Raw genomic sequence first — 26,773 nt, forward strand, 5'->3', positions numbered from 1 at the left:
ATTTCTCACAGTACCCCTGTGACAAGGAAAGGAAACGCAAAGCGGTGAATTGACATGCAAAGGCAGTGAGATGACTGGAGGGAAATCCTACACACTTGAGGTGGTATCATGCTTCTTGGCATCTGCTTCATATTTAATTGGAAATACCAGGTGGGCGCTTTGTTATTTTTAGCAGTTATTATTCTTATTATTTAGTATGCACTTAACGTATTAGTGTATATTAACAATTTTTAAACATTTCATCAAAACAAAATTATAGTCAAAATTTTACTACCATGTTTTTATTATCTTATTTTATTATCTTTTATTCCTTCCTTAGGATTCCCTGGACATTTTAGGCCACAGCTGTGTAATCCAAAGAAAATGTAGGTGCAGCATCCCAGTGAATCAGGACCCTTGGGACAGTCACTTTTGATAATTCAGTCAGTGCAAAATGTTTGGCCTCTCTTAAGTAGAAAATTGATTCTGGTTTGTAGTGTCTATGTGCATGAGCCCTAAGAGAACGAATTCACTTCACATGGCCAACCCCCTGCAAAAGCATTTTATTCCAGGAATAGAATGTTTAATCTTTTAAATTTAATGAATACAGCAGTGAAAAAAAGAGATCATGTTTTCAAACAGAGCTAAACCACATATAAAAAACAGGGAGAATGTGCCAGACTGTCTTATGATCAAGTATTTATAGTAAAGCTATTAATGGAATGGTCACTACATGGGAGTGGAGATCCTAAATATAAATGAAAATTCTGATGTGCTAATCCTTAACAGTGAAAACTTCAGTGCTGTCCTAAAGGATATAATAAAAGGTAAAAAGTCTTTGGTATGTGATCAAACCTATTCTATGCTAAAACTGAAATGTTCTTTTAATACCTTTGAGATGTTGCCTAGTAAAATATACCGGGGTTTTTTTTCCCACTATTCCTGTTACATGTTATGAGAATATATTTATTCCTATAACATGTTTATTTTTAGTATTTACTAACTAAAAATATTATTTTCAGCATTATACTCCCTGCGTGTAGGAAAGATATTCTTTGGAGTGAGAGCTACAATTAATGAGAAAAACTCATAAGCCAAGTTTAAAATAGATTGATATGAACATTTTCATAGTTACAATGGCACTGACCTAAGTTTTATATGAAAGGTTGTGTTTCCTGAATAAGCTTTAAGTAGATGGCTGCTCATGGAAAACTTTTAATTTATGTTGAATCTGTGTCAGTTCAGAAAACTGTTTGGGGTTTTCAAAAAATTTTTAATGAATATTTTGTGTTCTAAATTTTGCACTTTTTCATTTATCAATCCTATTAATTTTTTAGTTTTCTGAATTTCATTTATAATTTTAATCAGTTGATAATCTTTCACAACTGGAAAATATTTTTAATTCATTTTGACTTTAAAGTAAATCTGTCTGCATTTCACATGGATAATTACACCAGTGATGAAGACATAGACAATGAGTTTGACACCCAGCTCATCATTCAACAGAGTTTACAGGATATTCACAAGCTGGAAACTACACAGCAGTCACCTGAAGATGAGAGGTAATGGTATCTCACTGGCAACATAGTATAAGTATTCAACAGTTGAGCCTTGTCATAAGCACTGATGCTAGTGTTGTGACAAAAACAGAAGAGAGGGTCAGAATCCAAGGAGCTGAATATCTATGAGACTTGATGTGTGACCAGACAGGAGAAATTTGGAAATAATTCAGAATTTAATCAGGCAGTAAAGAAAATAATAGCGAGGACATGGAAGCAACCTAAATGTCCATCAACAGAGGAGTGGATAAAGAAGATGTGGCACATATATACAATGGAATATTACTCAGCCATAAAAAGGAATGAAATTGGGTCATTTGTAGAGACATGGATGGACCTAGAGACTGTCACACGGAGTGAAGTAAGTCAGAAAGAGAAAAAAAAACAAGTATCTTATATTAACACATGTATGTGGAATCTAGAAAAATGGTATCAGTGACCTTATGTGCAAAGCAGAAATACAGACATAGACATAGAGAACAAATGTATGGATACCAAAGAGGAAGGGGGTGGGGAGGGAGGAATTGGAAGACTGGGATTGACACATTGATATTATTGATACTATGTATAAAATAGACAACTGATAGGAACATACTTTATAGCACAGGGAACTCTACCTAATGCACTGTGGTAACCTAAATGGGAAGGAAGTCCAAAAGGGAGGGGATATCTGTATGTATATGGCTGATTCATTTTGTAGTGCAGTGGAAGCTAACACAACATTGTAAAGCAACCATACTCCAATAAAAATTAATTTAAAAAAAGAAAGAAAATAGTTGGAGGAGGTTACTAGCAAATATGGGTGAGGAGAGGCAGATGAGAAATCAGAAAGAAGAAATACATGAGGATATGTAAGACTAGAGAACACTAATGCATCTTTTCTTTGGGGAGCTAAGGAAATGCATAAATCCAACCAAGACACAGAAACCTTAGTAGGGTAAAGTCTTTAATCTACTCAAATCAAAAGGAGTTATTATGTAAACTTAAACCCAGAAGAGACTAACCCCTTCTGAAGGGTGTGAACTCAGAGTTCTGGTATGACAACACTAGAAAAGGACCCCATGGATCCCTCAGTGGAGTAAGATAATTGCCCTAGATATGGGCTGTCTGCGGCCAAGCACAGCTAGTCAAATGCTCTCTGGGTGATCAGAACTTCAAGCCCCTGAGTAGTTACAATTATTTTTCAGGGGTATTAAACCCATTTGCTTGGGGTGGTGACCTCTATTTGCCTGATGGAGGTAAAATGGGATAAATGTGTTTTAACCCCAAGCGATTTTGTAATTAAATACAGAGATGTTGGAGTATATCAAACCTACAGTATTTTTTTTTTAAGTAACATACTCATGGACTGAACACTGTGTGCCACACTATTCTGAGCATTTCATAAATATGTATTAACTCATTTAAATTCTAATTCTCATTACCTCTCTATGTGGTAGGTACTATTATTTTCCCCATTTAGAGATGAGGCGACTGAGGCATAGCATAGCGAAATTAAATGACTTACCCAAGGTCACAGAGCTAGTAAGTAATGAGCCAGGCAGCCTGGCTTCAGAGTCTGCATTCTTTACTACACTATTCCTACACTTTTATGTTAAATTTAGGAATAATCTTTAAATAGTTAAAAGTTTTGTAAATAAATTGGATTTCATTGGGTTACCTGTTGTATTAACCTTGTGATTAAACCTTGTGATTAACTTTGAAGTCATGATTTTAGGTTGAAAGGCATAAGAGATTTTGATTAAGAGTACTGAAATGTTTCAAAGAAATTAAAATTGACTACAGTTATAAATTTCAGTCATTAGACTTGCAAGAATTGTATGATACTTAGCAAGGCTTGCTGATTTGATCAGGCACTTGAAGGAATTAGGAAAATAGAATATACTTGAGACAGGAGCAATAAAGCCCCCCCCTCACCAAAAGATGTCCCAAGTCCTAATCCCCAGAACCTGTGGATATGTAACCTTACATGGCAATGGAGAATTAAGGCTGCAGATCGAATTAAGGTTGCTGATCAGTTGACTTTAAGATAGGGAGATTGACTAAATTTTAAGTAGGGCAGATTGTCTAAGGGAATTTATTTCTTTCAAGCTGGGTTCATTGAATAATCAAAGAAAAAGGGAAGGTGACAATCCTTATTTACTAGAGTTTAAAATAATATAAGATTTATAAGTTGAGCTTTAAAACTTTAAATATTTTAATAAAAATATTACTTTAAAAAACTGCTGATTGTGTTTTTTGAATACAGATTCTGATCATGAATATTTTTTAAAACTTACACCATGATTATTTACTATTTTTTTCAATAATAATTTTTGCTAGAATCATTGACATTATAGAGTGGCCATTTAAATTTTACCATGTGACAATGTGACATTTCAGTCCTAGGCATGTTTGATTCAGTTCAGCAGACACTGATTGAAGGCTAACTGTAATCCAGGCTCTCAAAGTTCTTGCCCTAAAGAAGCTGATGAGGGAAGACACATGGGAGGGGAGTTTCCCTGGAACACATTAAGGGCCATACTACGTTTTCTTTTTCCTTTTTTTTTTTCTGAATATATATACATATATCTTTTATTTATTTATTTTTTGAAACATCTTTATTGGAGTATAATTGCTTTACAATGGTGTGTTAGTTTCTGCTTTATAACAAAGTGAATCAGCTATACATATACATATATCCCCGTATCTCCTCCCTCTTGCGTTTTGAAGTATTTCTATTATGCCTCAGTCATTGCCTCATATGAGTTCATTCCTGGTTAACTACTATTGCCTTTACCCCTTCCTTTTGTTTTATCAAATGCCTTAGTTTTTTCCTCAGTTTTGGAATTACATTCATATGTTTTTTCTCTGCAGCTTTTTGATTGCAGACTGTAAGAGGATAGTTGAAACAATAGAGACAGTTAAGTACTCTTCCTATTCTATCCCCTTCAACTTGTGGTAAGATGTAATGGTGACAACTGGTAGCATTTCCCCTCTAAGTTCAGGAAGCCTAGAAGCAGGATCTCCCAAGTGCCGAACACTATGGGGTCAACAGCTAATTGTCAAGAGTCTGATGGGGCCTTTCCTGGGAGAAACTACTTCAGCAAAATTTAGCAAACAGCTCCTGGGCTCCTCGGTGGACAGAGCTGTTTTCTGTATGTAACAAGATGACGGGTATTCACAGGTCCAGGTGGTATGGAATGCTAGATGAAAGGCCTTACTGCTTGTTTGTCCTATGCCATTTAAATTTGTCTTTCATTAAAGGTAGTGCTAGAATACTGTTGTCTCATGCACTAACCTTGATGATGGAATTCAGAAGCAGTATGGGCTGCCTTGTATATGTGCCAAATGTGAATATGTTCTCATTTGACTTGTTAATAGGTAAGGAAGATGTATTGTCAGGGTTGACCAAGTACCATTCTGCTTTTGATGAAGCAGATGAGATAGGCTGGCTTCCTCTCCATAAGGCTGCAGTGCAATTAAATAAGAACATTTTGGAAATAACCCTGAAAGGTAAACTCCCTTTATAACTCTTATTGATGCTTCTGAGAAATAAATTTATAATTTATTTCTGTATCTTAATCTGTGTGGTCTACTGGATTTATTTCAGCTTCAAAACCCAGTGTGTGGGAGCAAACCACCAACAATGGTGAAACACCACTTTTTTTGGCTGTCAGCCATTGCCTCTTAGAAAATGTCTGTTTTCTTCTTCTCAATGGCTGCAATCCAAATGCCAAGAACGTCGAAGGCAATTCTCCTCTTCTTACAGGTAAATTAACACGTTAGCTCTGGAGAACAGTCTGTGGCTCTGAGTGTCCTCCAGGCCCACAGGTTTCAAAGGCAGTTTCTTGTGCATAGTTGCAGCAGTGTCACTCTGGTGCCAAATAACCACACATGGGTACCTGACCCTCAAGAAGCTTTATATAGGCTGGCCTGTGAGGTGGCCTGAGGGAAAGTCTCTGCCCAATTATGAGCTGATCATTTTTACATGGTACCTCAGTTGAACAAGTTAATTCTTGTATAAGAAATATAGGAAAGGAGCAGAGTAGGAAGAAGCAGCCAATGGTTGGGTAAAGATGGCAGATTAAATATGAATGAGTAATTCTGCTGCCTCCTGAGTCTTCAGGAGGATTACAGTTCGTCAAGTGTTTTAAAGGGTTAAGATACAAAGAATGGGAAGAATGGAAGAGGAGACAACAATAACATGATTTTTAAAAATCAGAAGAGCAGATGGATGACTAGTAAGTGTCAAGAAAGCCAAATCTTAACTTGAAGTGGGGAAAGCCAAAAACCAGCACAGTTATATCAAAAGGCCTGGAAATTGTTGGCTATAGTTACCTCATGGAGCAGGGATGAAGGATGGGCAGCTAAAATAGAAAAATTGGTTGAAAACTATTAAGAAACAAGTAGTCAGGTATCTAGATCACTTCTCTCAATCCACCCTGCTGGGTCAGACTCTTCCCCCACCCAGCAGAATTTCGGAAGTTTTTTCTCTGAATAGTGTGAGCAGAGGCTCTCTGGACTGGGGGTTATTTGGCAAGGGCAAGAGCACTGGATTGAAAACACTGGAGGAATTAAGCACATAGGCTGAGATCTCCCAGTTCTTCACCAAATTCTAGAAAGCCAGCAGCTAGAACTTCACCCTCCAAGAGGAGGCTTCTTTGGAGAATCTGATCAGCTCAAAGAGAAAGAACTAAAAATACTAAAACTGGAGGTTCCCCAACAAATAGCCCAGGCATATTAACCTACAGTTAAGACCACAGTCAATGTTTAGAATTTCTAGGCAGATTTTTAGTCCCCAGCTCTTAATCATGAGCAGACATCCAAGGACTATCTGAGAGAAGTCTTCAACAAAGATAAACAACTTGGAGGAAACAGATTATTTAGGGGAAAATAAAAGGTAGGGGGAAATTATCATTAATTTCCTCAGAGAAATCAATGAAAATTAATGAACTAGCAGGACACTACTAAAAAAAAATGAAGAACGAAACAGAAAACACTCTTGAAAATGAAAAATATGACGGCAGAAATTTTAAAAAACTCAAACGCGAGGAGATAAAGTTAGGAAAGCTTCCAGAAAAAGAAGATAAGAAATGAAAAATCAGTAAGAAGAATAACTAAGAGAACTAGGATGATAACTGAAGAGGAGCAGCCTGTGAGTAACAGGAATGGTAGAAAGAGAACAGACAACATAGAGGCAATATACCGTCAATGAGACAAGTCTAGAAAATTATTTCCTAAAACAAAGGACATGTTTCATCTTTCCAAAATGAAAGAGCACACAAAGTGCCAGCTCAATGAATTACAAAAGACCCAACACTCTTGGCGCTCTATATTCCTAGTCTTAGTGCAGTTATAGCCCTTGATATGGCACATTATAAATGGTTGTGAGCAGAATTCATGCTGATTCAGTGTCTAACGCCTAGCAAGATTCCCCAAACACAGCTGGTGCCAACAATTAGCAAATGGATAGGGAGATGGATAAATTAAGGTGCTCTAGAATCTTGAAGGACTAAAGATTATCATCCAATGCAAATTAACAGCAGAAATGCCAATTAGAGAATATTGGTTAACAAAATGTGAGGTTAACAATAATTTCCTAATTATTGCTGTTTTTGTTTTTCCTCATGTAAAGCAGCTACAATCGTTTCTAGGACTGTACTAGGTACTTAAGTTCCCATTTTCTTGAGAACATAAAGATGATAAATGAAAACTTTGTTTTTCAGCTACATAAGCAGCCAACAGACAATGAATAATTGGTCATGGTTTACAGAAAAGCAAATAGCCTATTGATGTAAAACACTGTTAATATTATTTGATATATGCCTCATTTTACAATCCGTTTCCTAAACACCAAATGCTGGTACATGGGGGATAGGTAGGAAGAACTCCTTAAGAAGCCTGAGGGAAACTAGCTGATCTGATACTCTGGCCTTAATTTCCGGTTGAACATGATGCCTCCCTCACTTCTAATCTCCCAGCTGTTCTACAGGACTCCTACGATATGGCCGCCTTGCTGATCAGCCGTGGAGCAGATGTCAATCTGCGGTGTGTCAATGAGAAGACAGCTCTCCACGAAGCAGCCAGGCTGGGCAGACGGGACATAGTGAAGCTCCTGCTGGTTTCTGGGGCCCACCCTGACCCAAAGAGCTCCTACGGATTCACTCCTCTTGCTCTTGCTGCCCAAAGCGGACACACTAAAACCATGGAACTATTACTGCAGAAAGGCAAGATTTTCCTATACAGTCAGCACACTACTAAAGGATAACATGACCTAAGCGTTCTCCTCTTTATGGAGAGCTTCAGTGTAATAGAAGTTAACATTTTATTTAAGCCTAACTTAATATTTTATTGAAGTGTGTGTTAATATTAGCTATTGAAAGAGCCTAAAATAGGGATTGCATATTTCTTATTTGCTGTGAAGCAGTTTCCCTAAAATTACTAGGATGCAGGTTACTCTTTTATTTAATGTACCCTGACCATGTTAAGAGGATGGTTGTTTTTTGTTTAATTTTTTGTGTGGTGGTGTTCTTTTCTAGATTCATAGAATGAAACACTCCACAACATCCCCTTCACGTTGTCTCTGCCTAAGCTAAGTTATGAGGCAGTCCAACCTGTTACCAGATGAATTAAGTTGTTAGGAAATTCTTCCTGATTTCTTCTCTTTGGGTCCCAGTTCTCCCCTCTAGTAATAAACAAAACTCTGAGAGAAGGGGAAGGCAATTTATATGTATTGAGTACTCTCTAAGCACCAGGTATTAAGTTACTTATTTTATCTCAAATAATCTTCTACAAACCCTGTGAGGTAGGCATTATCCTCATTTTACCCTTGAGGAAAGTGAGGGTCAGGGATGGTACCAGTTGTAGAACTTCCCTTCAAACACTCCCTCCCCTGCCACCCGTGCTATAGCTGTGGCCATCTTATATCCTGGTTTAACTGGCAGAGATCCTAGCTCAGAGAACTGTCTTTGAGGAGACCCTCATTGATGACACTGTTAGAAGAAGCAGTGTAATATCTAAAGCTTTTTTTCGAAGAAGCAAATCTTTACCAAGATTTAATAAAGCCCCAATATTAGAATTATCTTCTTTATTCTCCTCCCCATTTGCATCCAGAAGTCTTATTTCTTTCTCTAACAATAGACGGTCCTGGTGTCCAATTTTCTAGACTGCAGGGACTCCTACATTTAAGAACAACTTTCTGCTTTCTAGACTTACCTAAATCTTTCCTATCGTATAGGGGAGGCTAGTTCCCAATCAATGGCCGTAAGACCTTTTAAGTAAGATGTTTTAAATGAGTGATACCAGAGATGTCTAAAGTTATTAGCTGGAATAACAAAGTAAACACTGGATCCTTCATCTACACAAAAAGAGCAACCTTTTGTGTAGATCATTGATTAAAATATAAAGAAACAGGAGAGGCGACAGATTTTAAATCCTTAACCTTTCAAAGAAACCAGTATCGGTTGACCTCAGTGAGGTCAGCGAGAGAGCATTTCCCTTAGGTAAGCCCCTTATAGTCATTTGCACACAGCTACTAAATAGAAGAGCCAAGCTTTGAACCCACTTCTGTCTCATTCCAAATCACATTACTTTATTACCCTGCACTGCTAGAGTGGCAACATGGCATCATAGAAATAGCACCTGGGTCTGGCCCACCTGTACATGAATCCCGACTACCTTGCTTACTAGTTGTGCATCTCTGGTGAAGTAATTTAATCTCAATGAAACTCAGTTTCTTCATCTTTAAAATGAAGATATTAGCATCTACTTCCTAGGGTTGTTGTGAAGTTTAGAAATTATTACATACATAAAGAAACCAGCACATAGTGAGTACTCATTACATGGGGGCTTATTAGACATTTCTTAATGCATTCTAGGAATGGGGTTCTGGGGGAGCCACTATATTCTTTTTTTTTTAATTTTCAAAATATTTTAATCCATTTACAAATTTTTCAATTAGACAAAAATATGCAGGAAGGGGTTATCTAATTGAGCGATGATAATCAGGACATATATATTATGTGTATTAGCAAAAAATGTGAATAAGTTCTTCAGTAAAAGAAAAAACATGGTGCATATAATAGATTTCTCATAGTTCTATGTAGAACTTTCACTAAGAGAACACTCACCTAAAATGGATTATTCCTCATCAAATGCTACAGTGAGAATTCTTCTGTAGGAAGCATTTTATGGATTCCTTCCAGAACATAGAGATGATAATCTGTCTTCTAGGAATTCATTTTCAAGATGGATTATTCAATGAATGGCATCATTTGGGTACCCCATTCTGCACTTGTAAGGAGGGGACATAATTTTCCAAAGACTGAAGTCACTTTCATCTCTCCTCCTACGGTACAACTCCACTTAAGTCTGGAGTTTTGCATCTAAAACTATATGAGCTTTTAAGACTGAGATCTGATTCATCATAATCTTTTCCATGAAGAAAGATCTTTCAGTTTCCTCCAAGTTGAAACAGCAATAGAGTGCCATTCCATGTAAAGCACAATGACACCATATAAATTAGGAATAATATATTGAAATAGAATTTGTATGTGGATGATATTGCCAAAATAAAGAACAGAGAAGAACAAATGACTGTGATGAGCCAACATACACCTTAAATGGGCTTTGGCTTACTGCTTACACATGCAAGACAGTCAATAAATATTAGAGTCCTTATATTCTGAAGATTATGGAGTCCACACTAAAGTCACTATATCTTTTTTATATGAGTTGTGAAGGTGCCCAGAGTGTCCTCCTATTCTTTTGTCCATTCGAATGCTACTCTTTCTTCAAAGCCTTTACCGAGAGGCCTTCCACAACTGACCCCAAATTCCTCCCTCCTTCCTTCACCTCCCAGCCCTGCTCACAACTCCAGCCCTGAGATCTTCAAGAAGACAGCCTGTATCTGTACTCTTATTATCCACACCACTCACACAGCACTTAGCTTACAGCGTACTACAATATACCCTTTTAACTATCAGCAGTCCCTATCTTCAACTAAAAACAGCTAGTGTCTCTTAGTATGAACAGTCTCCTAGGAACAAGTTAAAAAGAACAAATACACTTTTCCACCGTAAGATCTTCATTAGATGTCATGGTGACATAGTTCAACAGGATTGTTAGACGATCTTATAGTGTGTTATGAGGTAAGCGAGCTTTTGTATGCTGGTCTGGAAATAAAACCATCTTCTATAAAATTACTTCTCCTGGGATTTTTAAGTTAGAAACAAATAACTTATAAAATTACTCTGAAAGCCAACCTACTTATAACTTAGAGACTGCTTACACCATTTTCTCTCCCCAACTAGTTTGTAAACTGCCTGAGACAGGAGGTACATACTTTATGTCTTTGATTCTTAGTGTTTTGCTAAAGTAGCTGCTCAATAATTGCTTTTTGGTAGTGGTGGTACACTTTTAAGAATACTTAAGCAATACAGTGGAAAAGACTCTGCATAACATCACTCTTTCTCCTCCTAGGAGCTAATGCTCTTGGTCAGGCCTCTGATTCTTCTTCCATCTTACTTGAAGCAGCTAGTGGAGGAAATCCAGACTCTGTAACTCTCTTGCTGGAGTATGGAGCTGATGCCAACATCCCTAAGAATTCAGGCCACCTGCCCATTCATGTGGCAGCTGACAGAGGCCACTTGTTGTAAGTTCAACTACATTATTGCAAATAATAGAAATAGTAATAGCCATGGGGTTTTGGAGGGGGGGGCAGCTTCTGGGAATTTTATATTCTTCATCTCTGATCCTACAACTCCAACACCCCTTTTAAAGGTGAGAAACTCTTGACCAGCTAGAAAAGTGGTAAATTCAGACATCCTCTGTAGACCCTGAAGAGACATAAAACTATTTTATTTTCAGGTCGTTTGGCAATATGGGGAGCCTCAGGTTTCACTGACTGGGGTAATTCTGAGTTTTATATGTACACCTTAGTTTCATTTAACTTTACGTGGTATCTGAGTTTTTGGATGCAGGACTATGCTTTTTTTTGGTTGGGGTGTCTAAAAACCAACTGATGCTAATACCATCCAGTGCTAGTATAAAGCAATCATATACAGGTCAATGCAGCATCTTAACAAAAACTATTTTTTAATGCACTTTGAAATTCTTTCTCAGAGCTCTGAAGATTTTGGTTCCAGTCACAGATTTTGCTGCCATTAAGCAGAGTGGCATCAGTCCAGTTCACTGTGCAGCAGCAGGAGCACACCCCAAATGCCTGGAACTTCTCATCCAGTCTGGGTTTGATGTAAATTTCATGCTAGATCAGAGAATTCGCAAACACTATGATGACCACAGGAAGTCAGCTTTGTATTTTGCTGTATCAAATGGTGACCTCTCTTCAGTTAAGCTGCTTCTGAGTGCTGGAGCTCTGCCTAATCAAGACCCAGTTAACTGCCTCCAGGTAGCCCTAAGGATGGGCAACTATGAGCTGATAAGCCTGCTGCTACGGCATGGGGCCAACGTTAATTACTTCTGCAAAGTCAACCCTTTACATTTCCCATCAGCACTTCAATACACGCTGAAAGATGAAGTCATGCTCAGGATGCTGTTGAATTATGGGTATGACACAGAGCGATGCTTTGACTGTCCTCATGGAGACAAAGTTCATCCTTTCTATACTTTTGTTGAAGGCTGGACATCTACAGTTATCAAAGATACTATGGTAAGTGCACAGTATCGGCTGTGTCACCCTATGTAGTCATTATCCGTGTCCCTGAACTACAGCAAAAGATAAAACTCCATCCCCTCCAGAAGCTCATGGAGGGAAAGATTTTAATACGATAAATATGATAAAATAAACATGATAGTAGAAAGATGTAAAAGGTATAGAAACAGAGGAAAAAGTGATTTAACTCTAGTTAATGAAGCAACATCTGAACAAGGCTGTGAAAAATAAATGCAGCCTTATATACCAGTTATGTTTTTTCTTTGAAGAAGTGAGTTATCTAGCTAAAATGTTTCTGGGTTCCTGATACTTGTACCCCTAGGTTTTTGGCTCTAACATTTGATTAATGGATTTCTTTGGTCACATTTTGATGAAAAAAGGATCACAATAAATATAGTTGACCACTCTCTTCTTGAGACATTTTTCTCTTAGTTGTCATCACACCACAGTCTCCTATTTTCCCCCTACTTAATTGGTCACTTCTATTTTCCCCAACTTGAGCTCTTCCCCTGATTTTTCAAATAGCTGCCACCCTTCAGGTCTCATTTCAAGTGTTACCTCCTCAAAGAGGCCCTTCCTTATGCATCTTACCTAAGGTAGTTCTGTTCCCTAATCATTCTCTTTAATGCTTTTCATTTCTTTTATAGTACTTATCGGTTTCTGAAATTCTTAATATTTTACTGATTATGTATCTCCCCCACAAATACATGAATGTAAGCTCTTGTTCACCACTTTCCTCAGCTTACAGATCTGTGCTTAGCACACAATAGATGCACTATAGATACCTGAATTCATATTATTAAAATCTGAAAATATAAATAAAATGGAGAAAGAACTTTGAGTCAATTCTGAAAAGGAAAATATTTTAATATTGTATATTACTTTTAGGTTATGATTAATGTAGAACTTGGTATTTAAGCAATATGTCATCTTGTATTATTTCCTGACTTTTCATATAGTATTATTTGCCTTCTTACATGGGCATCTTGTGTAAGGACATGTAAATTACTTAAAGGCAGAAACTATCATACGTTTCAAGTATCAGAGTGGGAATAGGTTATGAATGATAGAAAACCCCAAATAAGAGAGGCTCTAATAAGATGGCTTACTCCCCTCTCCTATAAATAAAGGCGAGAGTAAATAGACTTCTAATTGGACAGTTCCATGATTCACAGGAGAAACTCACATCCACAGTCCAACCAGCAGGAAGGCAGGCAGGAGGAAGCAGCACACACCTTGCTCTTCCTTTAACAGCATTCTGGAAGTTGCTCACACTTCCATTGACATCTCATTGGCTAGAACTTAGTCAGATGGCCACATCTAGATGCAAGTGAAGCTGGAAAGGTAATCTTTATTCCACACAGCCATGCAGGCAACCAAAGGGGATAAAAGCTATTAGGTAACAGTCTGTTTTAAACCCTCGTTATCTTATAAAGTTTGGAAGACTTGGTAGTAAATATTTTTCCAAATGTTAGAGCTAAGAAATATTTTCTTGTTCAACACCTTAGTTTATAAATGAGGAACTTCAAACCTTGGTTCTTGACTCCGAGTTTAGTGTTCTTTTGATTACTGTGTTAAACCACAGATACTTAGTTTTCCATTTACTTTCATAGTTCTGATTTTCTTCCTCAGTTCTGCGAAGTAATAACTTTGTCATGGCTGCAACATCTCTCTGGAAAGGTTGTTCGAGTGATGCTTGATTATGTTGATCAAGTTAGGATCTGTTCAAAGTTGAAAGCTGTGCTCCAAAAACAGAGGCTCTGGTCAGAAATCCATTTTATCTTGAGTGAGTATTTTTCTTTCTTGACGATTCTTACCAAAAAATACTAACTGAACTCTTATTTCTTTTGTAGAACATTGTTCTCTTCAGTTAAAAGCTTGACCTAAAGAAACGAAGAAAAATACTATTCCTATCTAAAAAATGTTACCATTTACAACTACACTTAATTTGTACTTACTACCATTTCCCAATAGATAAAATCTGTTAGGTAATTATTTATTACATAGGTAGATAATACTTTTCTTCTGATCCTATGGAACACCATAGACACAGGAATTAAAAACTATGAAATGGCACTAAAACAGGGATGAGAAAATGCTAAGATCTAAGGCTACAGAGGATATTAAATGACCCTTCAAATCAAATTCTTTCACAGTAGCACATAAGTCAAATTAAGAAGAATTTCTTTCATATAATTTCCCCACAGGTAGTGATCTTTAGTTTTTAGCCTGACCCCAAGGGGCAGGACAGGGGGATAATACCCACAGGTGTAGGAGCTTTAGGTCTCACAGGCCAGACCCACAACTGATGCCAGTCTTTGGACTCTAACGTGACATGGCTCTGAAACCACAGCTACGAGATTTGCAGTGAGAAGTGGAAAGCTATTTCCCAATTAACTTTTCCATTTAGTCAGAGCAAATGAAAATCTTGGTGGCTTAAGTACAAAATACATTTGCTAAAGATCACTAAAAAATGAAGCAATTCTTTCTTTTGGATAATGTGCCTGTTTTTCATTTTAGCAAACCCTCGCTCCCTGAAACATTTGTGCCGCCTCAAGATCCGGAAGTGTATGGGACGTTTACATTTGCGCTGCCCCATCTTCATGTCATTTCTTCCGTTACCCAATCGTCTAAAGGCATATGTCCTTTACAAAGAATATGACCTTTATGAACAAGGAATTTTCACAGGAACCTGGTAATCAAACTATTCTGGATGAAAAGGTATATAATTCCACAGATGTCTTTCTTAAAATGTGACTTGTTACATTGATTCATATTTCTCACTTTACCTAGCAACTAAAATCTCAATGCAGTCTACATTCTTTAAAAAGTCACTCTGAACATAGCCTCTCAACAGATGGCTGGCATTCTGAAAGGCAGTTTTGTAAAAATAAAACCCAAACAGTAAAAATTTCAATTAACTAAGATACATCAGTTCTAATACTGTATTCATCTTACATTAAATGTATAAATCCACATTTCTACATGCTCAAAATAATAAATGCTACCTCTGATAATTCATAATTCTTAACAGTAATCCTTCTTATAGAGAAGTACATATATAAAATGTCTTAGTGACTGCAGTGAATAAAGTATTGACCCCAGTACATGACCCTAAAATTAGCTGTTCTTGTACAAAAGTCCCAAGGCCAGTTTATTGTCCGTTTACTTGCAGAGTCCATTACTGAGGTAATTCAGTTAATTGAAAGAGAACCTTCAATTGCGATTTCATCATTAATGGGATACATGCGTTCCTTCTTCCTATAAAACCCTGGCTAAGGGTTGCCATTTATTGGTTAATGTGATCACTACAAGTGTTTTCAAATGGATGATGGCTTATGATTTCTGTACTGAACCTAGTCGACTACTATACACAGAGGAAGGGCTCACTGATAGAAGCAGTTATAGGTGTTAGTTTAAAATTTTATTTCTATATATTCTATGCTGTATTTAAGTACAGGTTTCTGTATGTGGAAGCGAGGAAGGAAACTAAGAAGACATTCATTCAGCCATACCTGTGTACCATTATATGGCACATCAACAGAGAGAACAGAGAGGCAGCATGATGACCACAGGCCCAGTCAGTTATAGCTTGATGTTTATATGTTTAGTCTTAGCATACTTTTTTTTTTTAGCATAATATAGTCCTTCTTAAGGAAACTGAAGTTATATGATTTCTTTCTAATGTAGGAATTCATGGCTATACAGACTATTTCAGTAAGCACAGACTTAAAATTACTAATAATACAGTTTTCACATAAAAAATTTGCAAAATTAGCTGGCATGAATAGTTTTTATTTTTTTTAATCAAATTGTGGTGTCTGTTTATAAATGGGTGCTAGATTATATGTATGTCGATACACAAATATATTTAAGATATACATGCACCTAGATAAATTACATAATTCTGAAGTTAATTTCATCTACTCCCTGGACCTTCTACAAGTGTATACATTTTACAAAATTCAAAACAAATTAAAACAAACTGCCAGTAGAAGAACAGAACTTGGTAAGTGCTACAGGAAACCATAAAGAGCACAGGGGATGAATATGCATTAGTATTAAAACTACAGGCCCAAGCCACTTAAGCTGGTGTACACAATAACCTGACCCTTTAAATTACAGGAATTTCTTTGAATAGGACCCAATATAGCAAGTATACATTGTAACATGTCTAGGGTAATTATTGAAAATTCTCTTAATTTTTCTAAAGGAAAAAAGTCACTAGATATGAATTAGTATTATTTCCCCATAAGTGACATTTTTTTCCCATTTTAGCTGTTATGGAATTGCAATAGGGTTAGATGTGTAATAACAGTATCATAACAGATTAAGAAAAAGTCCAATTGTTTTATAAGCATCATTTGAAATTACTTGGAGAAGTAAAATTCAGAGTATATATCAAATATTTCATACAAAAAAGACTATAAAAAAATCATGGACTTTATTATACATTAAAAATATCCTAACAGCATATTTCCTGAAGCCTTGTCAGGAATACTTATTTTGACAAAATGAAAAAATAAGTTCTTCACTCCACATGTATACCACCATTACATAAAGTCGAGTTTTTCAAATTTAATTCTAAAGGGAAATGAAGCCTAATTTTTAACTGTATATGCATGATTAACAATATCAGTGAAATATGAACCAATTCACTTACATTACAAAATCACCAAATATACAAAGTGGTTTTGCACATTAGTTATAACTTAATCCCCAGTTCTCATATTAACCTAAGTAAATTACACGAGTACAGCCACAAGAGATTAGTTAAAAAGTATAATATAGTTCCAGTTTCAAATTATTATGTATTATTAATTAATACGGAAGAAAAAAATCTCATGAAAGAAAAGTAAGCCGAACTTGATAAAAATAAAGTCAAAGGCTTGCTTGCTACAATCAGTGTGTTTGAATATTTAAAGTACAGTTTGAATGCTAGGAGGCTGTTATCAAAACCAACGTTAATATTTTCATTTTATTAATTTGGGTGGCAGAGGTTTTACAAAACACAGGCTCTTAGGGTCTGTCAGCAGGTATAAGAAGATTCAAATCTTAAATACTTGCAGTTCCTATATATAATTCAAAATTAACTCAGATGCCTTTACCACATATGATTATATGTTATGTAGAATGGTATGCACACCATACTATCCTTTCCTCAAGCATAAAAGTAACATAAATTTACCACCCCTAGACTGTGGAATCTGAGAATTCTTTTGAAATTAAACACGAAGTAATCATTGTAAACATGGCAAAAACTAGACTGGGGACTGTGTTCAAGGCAACAGTTTTAGTCCCTCGTTAGCAAGTTTTCCCAATTTTACAAGGGGGAAGGAATCATCAGTTTCCTATCTATTGACTTCACTACCATAGTTACAAAAGTACTGTTGACATAGGTAGCAAGAGTGCCTAGCAGAATTAAGTAGACTTAATTTCTTTCCTTTTAAAGAATCAGTTTTGTTAATCTCTAAAACCATTAAGTGCAAGTTCAAGTCTGAGAAAGATATCCCAAAAGCTAATTCAATCACCACCAAAACATCCAAAAGCTTGAAGGGATTTCAAAGGGTAACAAAGATCAGCTTTAACATTACGCAGAAATCCACGGGGAGCCTTCCTTAAACAAAACACAGAATTTATTAAAGTTGATCCTTAAATATCTGCAGTAATGGAATTGTTCATATGGTTTACAGTAATGGAACAGAAGTTGAATCATCTAAAATTGTTAAACCCACACATAACTTCTATTTGGCACTGGAAAGCACTTTGGTCTGACCTATAGACATGGGTGTGTTATTGTGGAAATTCCTATCAAAACATGATGTAAAAGGAACCACAAGTCTGTCCAGCATCCCTAAGTCTGCCAGTACCCTTAACTTTAGCCTACACTTTGACCCAGAGTGCTCACCAAGGGCTGTAGTACGCTACCATGCAAAGCACCAGCCTAGTAAAACTGCCTCCTAATGCTGACCACCTTCCCTGCACGGTGGCTGACAAGTTACACCTGAACTAAGTGAGGTGACAACTTTATAGTAGAAGACTTACTGAAACAAAAAGCTTACTAATTCTCAAAAAGGTCTTAAAAGCAGGACCTGCCGTGACTAAGCAAATGCTGACCACAGAAGAAATTTCAATTTCTACAAAAGGAATGATACACAAACTACTGTGAAAGCATTCCCTTTAGCAAGGACAAAATAAACTTCTTTCAAAAAGTATTCCATAAATTTCTACTTTTTTACTATATGTTTTGGTAACATAAGGCTTCAAAATAATGATTAAGTAATCATTATTCCCATTTGGCACATGGCTAAAAAAAATCATGATACTATATATAATTATCTATCCCGTTCCTACAGAAAACAATGTATATACAGTGTGAAACACCCACACTATATTGTGAGAACTATATGCCATTTCTAAATCAGAACTAAAAAGAAAAAATTATATGTTAAATAACAAAAGGCTTTTCCCTTGTAAAATTAGTCTTAGTGGCTAATCTCTTGAAAACTTTAAATGCATGACTGTGTAAAATATTTTATTCAATATATTTAACTTGGCCATATATACTTTTACATGTGAAACACAGGAACATAATTTCTATCAGCAATGTTAAAAATCCAAGGTAAAAAAAAAAAGTTTTGACACAGAATTAGGCAGTAGAGAAATGTCATTTTAACCTTGGCACCAGGTTAAAATCCTTCCTGGGTTGACTCTCCTATAACAAGCACTCAATTGCTTTTCAGTCTTTCATGGAATTAGACCTTTCACTCTACTTACTTAAAGAGGACAAGTATTAACAATAATTAGTGCAAATTATTCTATTCTCATATATTATTTGCCTTCACAGATATAAAGTGATGATCAGTATTTTATAAAAACATGGAATTATGAAAATACTGTGGGCTATCAGTCTGAAATTTAAAAGATTACATTTTTAAACTAAATTCTGAGAATTTTTAAGCAGGAAACAATTGCTATAGAACTTCTTTCTAAATGTCACTTGATTTTCAATAAAAATTATTTCACACAATGCAGAAAATACCATGTATCCTGTAACAATATCTTTACATGTTAAATCCTAATCTAAAATGTATTTGAACAAAAAAAAAAATCCCTTTTAATAAATTCCAAAATCTTATTTTAACCATTACTGCTCTGCAGCAACAATTCAAGTCCCAACCTGAGAACTAAGAATGTGATAATAAAATGCCAAGGGCTGTAGCAATCTTGAACTGAAGACACTTAAGCTTCTTTCCCACTGGCATCAGGTGTAGTACATCAGAGAAATGCGAGCAATCCAAGAAAATGCCCTGAAATCAACAGTACCACCTGCCACAACTTGAAACCTTAAGTCTAAAATCTCTATTCTAATTATTTTGTAAAAGTTCTATTGCACATTTAACATTGTTAAAATATTTGCAAACTTGTAGAATTATCTGTATAAGGATTTTAAACCTATTCAGTCAAAAGCTTCCTCACTGCCAGCAATTGTTCCTAATGAAAGAGAGGGAACATATCCATGAATACCTGAAGCTGAAGAATAAATGATTTCTTATGGTCACAGCCAATTACAATGCAAGGTAATAAGTTCACAATTTGAAGGAAGAACAGGCTTGAGCAACTGTAATTCCTCAGCAATCTACTTCAGGGATATGAACAGGTTTCTTTTAGACATGTGGAATTTGAAGTTACTGCATAGTATATTATTTCTAAGGGAAAAAAAAAATCAATGCAAACCTAAGTTATCAAGGTTAGTCATAGTTTAAAAAATGAAGTTAAAATAAACAAGCAAATATAAATTTTAGTCTCCTTGATAGTTCAGCATTGTTGTTACCTTGTGCCACTTCACCACAGAAATTGTCAACAAATTCAAAGGGGTGGGGGGCGAATATCAACCAAAAAGTAAGGATAAGTTTATGCTTCTGATTCTCTCTTCTTTCCTTCTTCTCCCAAATCACTCTCTTCTGACTGGCTACTGCTAAGGACAACAAACTGCCCCTCACTACTGGCTTGGTTTGGTCTACTGGAAGCAGCTATCAACCGACTTTGTTCTTCTAAGTCCTAGTGGAAAAGACAGAAAAGAAACTTAAAGTTAATTGTTTGCAATCAAATAGGAAAGTAAGCAGTTAAATACATACTTGAGAGCCACTTCAACTCTTCTGTCATAAATATGTATGCATAATTCTGGCAACTTACTGAAAAGAAAGACTACACACAACCAATGCAACACCAAAGTAAATTTTGACACTTTTCTAGAAAGCCTATAAAAGCCAACATGTCACTCTTCTCCATTTTTATGGCCAACAACTTACATTCGAGCCATCATTATCTCTCATTATAAACTACAGAAAAGGCTCATAATGAATCACTCCACATCCCCTCCCTTCCCTCTCTCTAATACATATGTGTGTGTGTGTGTGTGTGTGTACACACACACACACACACACAACTACCATTGATGAAAGCCATATATATATCTCCTCTCAAAAGACCTACTTTGACAGAGACAACCTTCCAACCTCTTCTGGAATATGTAGTATGTTTGCTAAACAGCAAGTCACACTACATGTCAATATAACTATAATGTAAACATTGTATCAGAAGACAGATGTCAGGAATTCCCTGGCAGTCCGGTGGTTGGGACTCCGAGCTCTCACAGACAAGGGCCCCAGTTCAATCCCTGGTTGGGGAACTAAGATCCCACAAGCCGTGCGGCGCAGCCAAGAAGACAGATGTCATCCTTTTCTACTATGCTATGAATCATCTGGTTATGTATGAAGTGGCTGAGCAAGTAGAAACAGACCTTCACTTGAAAATTCCAATATGAAAGTCACAGTGCTGAATTAAGGAAACTCTTCATAAACATCATATCTAGTCAGAGAAGATCTAGACATTAGGACTGCATACCTTTTCAATTTGTTTTTGTTTACTGAGTTCTTTCTGTTGCTTCTCTTTTACTCTCTCTATTTCTTTTTGTTTTTCTGATGCCCTGCGATCCTGAAGACCAGATGAATACAACTAATGAATTAAATATGAAATAACTTTAAATTTTAACTTGTCAATTAATATTACCTTTGTAACCTTTTCAAATTATTATTTGCATTTATATGAGAAAGCACACCAAAAATTTACATTCTAATGTTAGCCATTTATCCAAATTCTAAATGCTATGTATCAGGAATAGCATCTATTGTTAACCTTGCATAGCAAAATCATTTTTATTTACTTGCTAATATGAAAGATCTTATATTACTTTAGTTAACATTCTTGGATAATTAAGTGTCTTGGATTCTTACCAGTTCTGCATGCAAAGCTATCTGTTTTGCCAGTCCAACAGAATCACAAATCTAAAGGGGGAACAAGTAAGAAAAACTCAGGCAGTTCTTACATCAAGTATCCAAATGGCTGATGTAACTAGTTTTATAACTCATTTTAATACACTGCTTCAAACAAAAGCTGATTTAAGAATGTTCCAGCCCCAAAACCAATCCTTTGTGTATTTTCTTCAGAGTCTGTGAGCTGCCACTGCTGGCTCTCATCTCTTTCACATACCCCACTTCTTGTTATCTCAGATTCATTACTGAGATGGTACAGTTGCAAAGAAGAAAGCAAGCAGCTGCTGCTGCTACTCTAAGATGAAGACATTTGGAAATGGCTGATTATGGGAATATTTTGCATTCCCAGGATAAGTTAACAAAGCCAGAAGATTGCAACAGCTATCAATGGCCAGGAAGATACAGGTTTGTGGAGTCAGATGGCCCAACCCATCAGCTCAGCTCTCCTCAAAACAAGAGGCTTTGGTCAAGCAGCTCAGTTGGACTAGGCAAAGTTTGGGAGTTTTTCTCCAGAAATCTTAGTAAGAACTTTGACTATGACATGTATTTCACAACAGAAACACATTTTGAAAAGCCACGTACCTTTTCACCCTCATTGTTTGATTCAAATATATAGCAGACTGATGACAGATTACTTTCACTTCTCCCTCCTGATGTCCGAAGAACAAATCCAAAAAGCCTCTTATTTTCCTGGTGTGTAGCATACAAAACTACACTGGGTAATGGAAACTGCCACAGAAAACATCAGAAGCAAACATGAAATTTTTCAAACCATTAAAACAGCCCTCTTACATATGACAAACTCATGTACTAAGTTGTTTAATATCCTAAATAGAACATTAGAGTCAGTTGTTTTTCTTAACCGAATGGTAATCCAAGAACAAACAATGTCATATTTGGTTTGGATTGTCAGGAAATTAAAAGGTTGTTGAATACTGAATTTGTTTTATTAGTCATTAACACATTTTACAAATTCAAATTCAGTAACAAAAATGGTCTATATTATTAAATGATTAAATAGAAGCACATGCCTGCAGCTATTTCAAAACAGATAATTATAAAATAAACTCAATCATGTTGGCCTTTTAATCCCTTAATTTAATTTTTAGTTTCTTTAGTGTATGATATATGCTCCCTAACTGAGGGATAAATATAAATACTAAGTATCACACCAGATTGCATTGATTCTTTAAGTTACACGGAATGTTACAACTTTTTTGTAGAGATAGCCATAGACTCAATTATAACACCCTAAAGACCAATCATAATTCATGCTACCATATCTGAATATACAGAATCAGGATTATTATAAAGATGTAAGACGTGTATATGTACAAAGAGACTTAAAATAAAGCTTTAAACATGCAGAACTCACCATGAGCCTTGTAACTTGTGTCTGTGGATCAATTAACCTATAATAATAATTAAAAATTTGGGAGACAAATTTTAATTAGGCTAAAGTTATGTAAACATTTTTTCCTACAGTTTTTTGAGGGACAGGTTACTACTTACTTTAAACAATCACAGGAGACTAATAAATGTGATTCTGTCATACGAAAGATGTTATGGATGGCCCGGGCAGCTAAGATTTGGCGCATTGTTTCATAAACAACATCTGGATTGTCATCTGATTTCACCTCCATAGAACCAAGGAATCGGACAATAAACAACTGATGAAGAATAGAATCTACAACAAAATAAGGTACATTATGTATTTTTAAATCCCAAATTTCTTTTCCTAAGGAATAAAATACACTGCTTTCTTTAGGTTTTCCAATGAAAAATTCAACACAGCAGAAGCATTTAGAAATAACTCCTAACTACAGTGTTCATCTTATAGAAGAATTAAGATCTCAAACTCAAATAGCAAAAGGTTATGCTTTGGCAATTGGTACTTCTGAGTTAAAAAGAATTCCTTTTACTATGCTTACAGCCTTTCTGTAAGTTTGAAATTATATCAAAGTAAATAGCTATGGGAAAAAGAAAAAAAAAGTTATGCTCCAAAACCAGAAGAAAACAGCTGTTAGGAAAAGGTCAAAGGATATCTTATGGAATGAAAATCTGACTATGAGGTCAAAAGTATCATAATCTGTAATTTTGTGTGAATAATGAAATCTTAAGTTTGATTAAGTTCTGTTGCTTTAAGTGTACTATGAGTGAAAAGAGAAAACTGTGAAGTATAGATACCATTAAAACAGCATACAGCAAAACAAATGTAAACATCAAATTCTTCACATAGTTTACTGCTCTGAGAATTTCTAAAATATAAGAATACTACACTTGTTTTACCTTCAGTTTCAGATTTTGTACCTCCTCCAGATTCTCCAAATGGATTTGTACGCCTGAAAAGTATTTTAAAAAATTATGAACCAGAGGTCAGTTACCATGAGCCACATGGAAGGAATCTCAATCATTGAACCCAGAGTTAAAAACTAAAAGTCACAAAACCTTGTACATACATTTTAAAAAAGCTCCAAAATACCCCTTCCTGTTAAGGAACACTACTGATGACCAACTAACTTGTGATGAAGGCCTCTGCCCTCACACTAAGTTAATAGGCTGAACTCAAAGTTGCTATATTTTAGAAGATGTGGACAGATTGCATGTTTAGCCATAGACACACAAAAATCAACATTATAATAAAACATGTTGCAAAAGTTCTTGAATTTAAATAAAGTAGGACAGAGGAATGGCTAATTTAGCTTCAACTTTAGGTACATGAGAAAAATGCCAGGAATTTCCTTGGATTGTAAAAAACCTTTTTTTAGGTCCTCTAAGTACATGTCGCAAGTTAACTATGATAATTTGAACATTTTCTAGTTTTAAACCTGTGTTTCTCAAGACATACGTAACAGAATGCAAGAAGAAAAGCTAACTAGAGAATGGAAGCTACCTCCCTCCTTAGTGTGCATGGCTCATGACACACCCACAACGAAGGAAGAAAAGTACAATCCAAAGTAGGTTTTATAGACAAACAGAGAGCTAAGTGGTTCTAAGATAACACTGGCTTTAAGATAACATGAAATTGATCTCCCTAATACATGTCTGACCTATCAGATCAAATGCTAAGTATATTTCTGTGATCAAGAGTAAATTATCTTTTCTTGGTCACGGCCATGTATATCCAAATTACTACATTATCAATTTATTAGGTGCCCCACCTACTTAATAAATGATTTGCCTTAAGCCACGTTACCTTCATCCACAGCCAAAGAAAAATTTTAACTGCTTTGACAAGGATTTCTCATCATATAAACAAAAGATAATTTATTAATAATTCATAGCATGACAATGTTTTAGTTCCTTCCTGGAGATTTCTTATTCTGACACAAGATAACTTTTTTTTTTTTTTAGTTGCGGCATGCGGGTCTCTTAGTTGCATCATGTGGACTTCTTAGTTGTGGCATGCATGCGGGATCTAGTTCCCCAAACAGGGATCGAAGCCGGGCCCCCTGCATTGGAAGCACAGAGTCCTACCCACTGGACCACCAGGGAAGTCCCCTAAATAACGTTTTCTAATAAACCTGTAGCACATGTATTACTCTCAAGAATTTTAAAAATATTGTCATGATGTAAAAATAGGACTGTAAACTTTCTTCTGTAATTTTAAGAGTAAATACCTTAGAAGTAGATCTGATAAACAATTCAGAATTGAGTATTTTTAAAACTAAATTATCTTAACTCATTTAACTGAGGCAAAAAACAGAGAAAAGCCTGCATGATTCTTCTTCAACTATCAAAATTCTGTTAGGTAATTAAACAAAGAAAGTAAAACACAGCTGATGCACAAGGTATATGAGAGATGGCTCTCAACTGTAGAAATTGGCTCATAAGCCCTACAGCCCTACAGACCTTCCTATTACCCACCTGCCTCCCTGGCCAGAGGCTTTTGCCTGGCCAGGCTGATCTTCACACACAGGAGAAATGATGTCAAACTGTATTGGGGTGTCTGGAGCAACGAGAGAATCTAGAGAGAGGGCAGCCAAATTTGTGGGCTCAGATCCTATGGATCCTGAACTGCTGGTTCGAGCTGTCAGTGGCCGAGATTGTCTAAGCACAGAAGAAAACAAGAAGGCATTGCATTTAGTTTTCTCTTTTGGAAATTAAACACTTAAACTATGAGAAAAGAAAATACAATTTTATAAGTCGATGAGAACAAATTTTAATACACACAATCCCAAATCACAGTTACTTTGTCAAAAGACTTTATCAAAAGACTTTTTCTTTCCAATTACTAAATTCAGAAACGTAAATCACTTTAACCTAGAGATAAACACAAGGGAAATTTGGAATCATCATTTATTTAGCACTCTTGCTGGTAAATTTACCTATTTGAAATACATTTTCTAGAACTATTTCGTACTAATGTAACTAACACTGCTAAAATCAAAGTGTTTGCTAACACTTTCAATAGCCCATATAGTTCTTTAAAGAGCCCAGAGACTGGTAACTCACCCTGCTGGCCGCAGGCTCTCGTGCCTCTGCTGGAAAGACGGGGAAGGAGTGACAGCTTCCAAAGCTGACTGATTTACCCGTGCAGCAATTTCCTATTTTTTTTTTAAAAAAAAGGATGAATTAGTAAAGCAAGAAAACCAAAAGTTTAAATATAACTCTCTGAACTGTCAGAATGTCCCTGAGTTACACTTAAAATGTAAATTGAAGTTACTAAAGTTGTTCCACATTCTCTTGTCTTAGTATTAAGACACATAATTAATTTCACAACATTATAACTTAAGTTTCCTCTTACTTCCTGTAAATCTAGGGGGAAAATCTGATTTTTTTCTACTAATATACATAATAGGAAATATTTTTTCTTTAAATTTTAACTATCAAATTTTTTTTAGATTAAGGTTTGTATTGCTAGTGCCTAGTACAGTGCGTAGCATATGGGCACTCAAATTTGCTAAATAAAGAAATTTAAAAGGAGTAGGAAATAGTCACAAAATATTAAAGTATTTTATAACCATGATCCTGAAGTTTTTATGATTTTCCGGAATGTATTTATGCTCAGAAATATCTGTGTATTTATTAATAAAGTTATCATGGATATTTTCGGCCAAATTTGAAAAAAGCTTTCCATAAGAAATATTTAAAAACTTATTAAAATATTAAACTTATTAAATAATTTAAAACACAAGCTAAATAAAATAGCATGTACATTAGAAAAAATAATCACAAAACATTTTTGCACTTCTGTGTCTTAGCAAAAGTATAAAGACAATGCCACAAATCGATCAAAATTTCTT

General features: G+C 35.7%; 2 protein-coding genes across 6 annotated transcripts in view; one reads left to right on the forward strand and one right to left on the reverse strand.

Moving 5' to 3' along the window:
• The first annotated feature begins 23 nt into the window (after positions 1-23).
• Positions 24-21,189, forward strand: ASB14 (ankyrin repeat and SOCS box containing 14). Of its 2 annotated transcripts, XM_030867478.2 has the most exons (11): positions 24-150; positions 320-806; positions 1,400-1,541; positions 4,395-4,439; positions 4,900-5,033; positions 5,131-5,289; positions 7,502-7,747; positions 11,001-11,172; positions 11,643-12,189; positions 13,825-13,978; positions 14,713-19,336. In XM_030867478.2, exons 2-11 carry the CDS (start codon positions 713-715, stop codon positions 14,889-14,891), a joined length of 1,872 nt encoding a protein of 623 aa, XP_030723338.2. In that variant the 5' UTR covers positions 24-150; positions 320-712; the 3' UTR covers positions 14,892-19,336. The 2 variants fall into 2 exon arrangements, with proteins under 2 accessions (XP_030723338.2, XP_060164377.1); XM_060308394.2 differs by lacking the exons at positions 24-150; positions 320-806; positions 1,400-1,541 and adding an exon at positions 20,176-21,189 and having other exon boundaries at positions 2,349-5,033; positions 14,713-14,913.
• APPL1 (adaptor protein, phosphotyrosine interacting with PH domain and leucine zipper 1) overlaps positions 13,524-26,773 on the reverse strand; it is a 34,857-nt gene continuing 21,607 nt past the window's right edge. The window contains exons 14-23 of one of the 4 annotated variants that reach the window (XR_009565903.1): positions 25,983-26,074; positions 25,395-25,577; positions 23,817-23,869; positions 23,040-23,214; positions 22,903-22,939; positions 22,110-22,256; positions 21,489-21,539; positions 21,100-21,189; positions 20,027-20,253; positions 13,524-14,075 (exon numbers count right to left, since the gene is read on the reverse strand). Coding sequence is in view for 2 of the 4 variants with exons in the window: in XM_030867476.2 (XP_030723336.1) it covers positions 20,107-20,253; positions 21,100-21,189; positions 21,489-21,539; positions 22,110-22,256; positions 22,903-22,939; positions 23,040-23,214; positions 23,817-23,869; positions 25,395-25,577; positions 25,983-26,074 (975 nt within the window). In the remaining 2 variants the exon portion in view is untranslated. Of the gene's footprint in view, positions 20,254-21,099; positions 21,190-21,488; positions 21,540-22,109; positions 22,257-22,902; positions 22,940-23,039; positions 23,215-23,816; positions 23,870-25,394; positions 25,578-25,982; positions 26,075-26,773 lie in introns of all 4 variants that reach the window. The other 3 variants (XR_009565902.1, XM_030867476.2, XM_030867477.2) reach the window with 3 other exon arrangements.

Source organism: Globicephala melas, chromosome 11 (assembly GCF_963455315.2).
Source record: "Globicephala melas chromosome 11, mGloMel1.2, whole genome shotgun sequence".
NCBI lineage: Eukaryota > Metazoa > Chordata > Mammalia > Artiodactyla > Delphinidae > Globicephala > Globicephala melas.

Bases quoted from the DNA above. Each gene is read 5' to 3' on its own strand.
- ASB14 (XM_030867478.2), top strand. From the start codon at position 713: ATGGGAGTGGAGATCCTAAATATAAATGAAAATTCTGATGTGCTAATC. The intron at 5,034-5,130 runs GTAAACTCCCTT...GATTTATTTCAG, and splicing joins TTTGGAAATAACCCTGAAAG to CTTCAAAACCCAGTGTGTGG. The intron at 12,190-13,824 runs GTAAGTGCACAG...TTTCTTCCTCAG, and splicing joins CAGTTATCAAAGATACTATG to TTCTGCGAAGTAATAACTTT.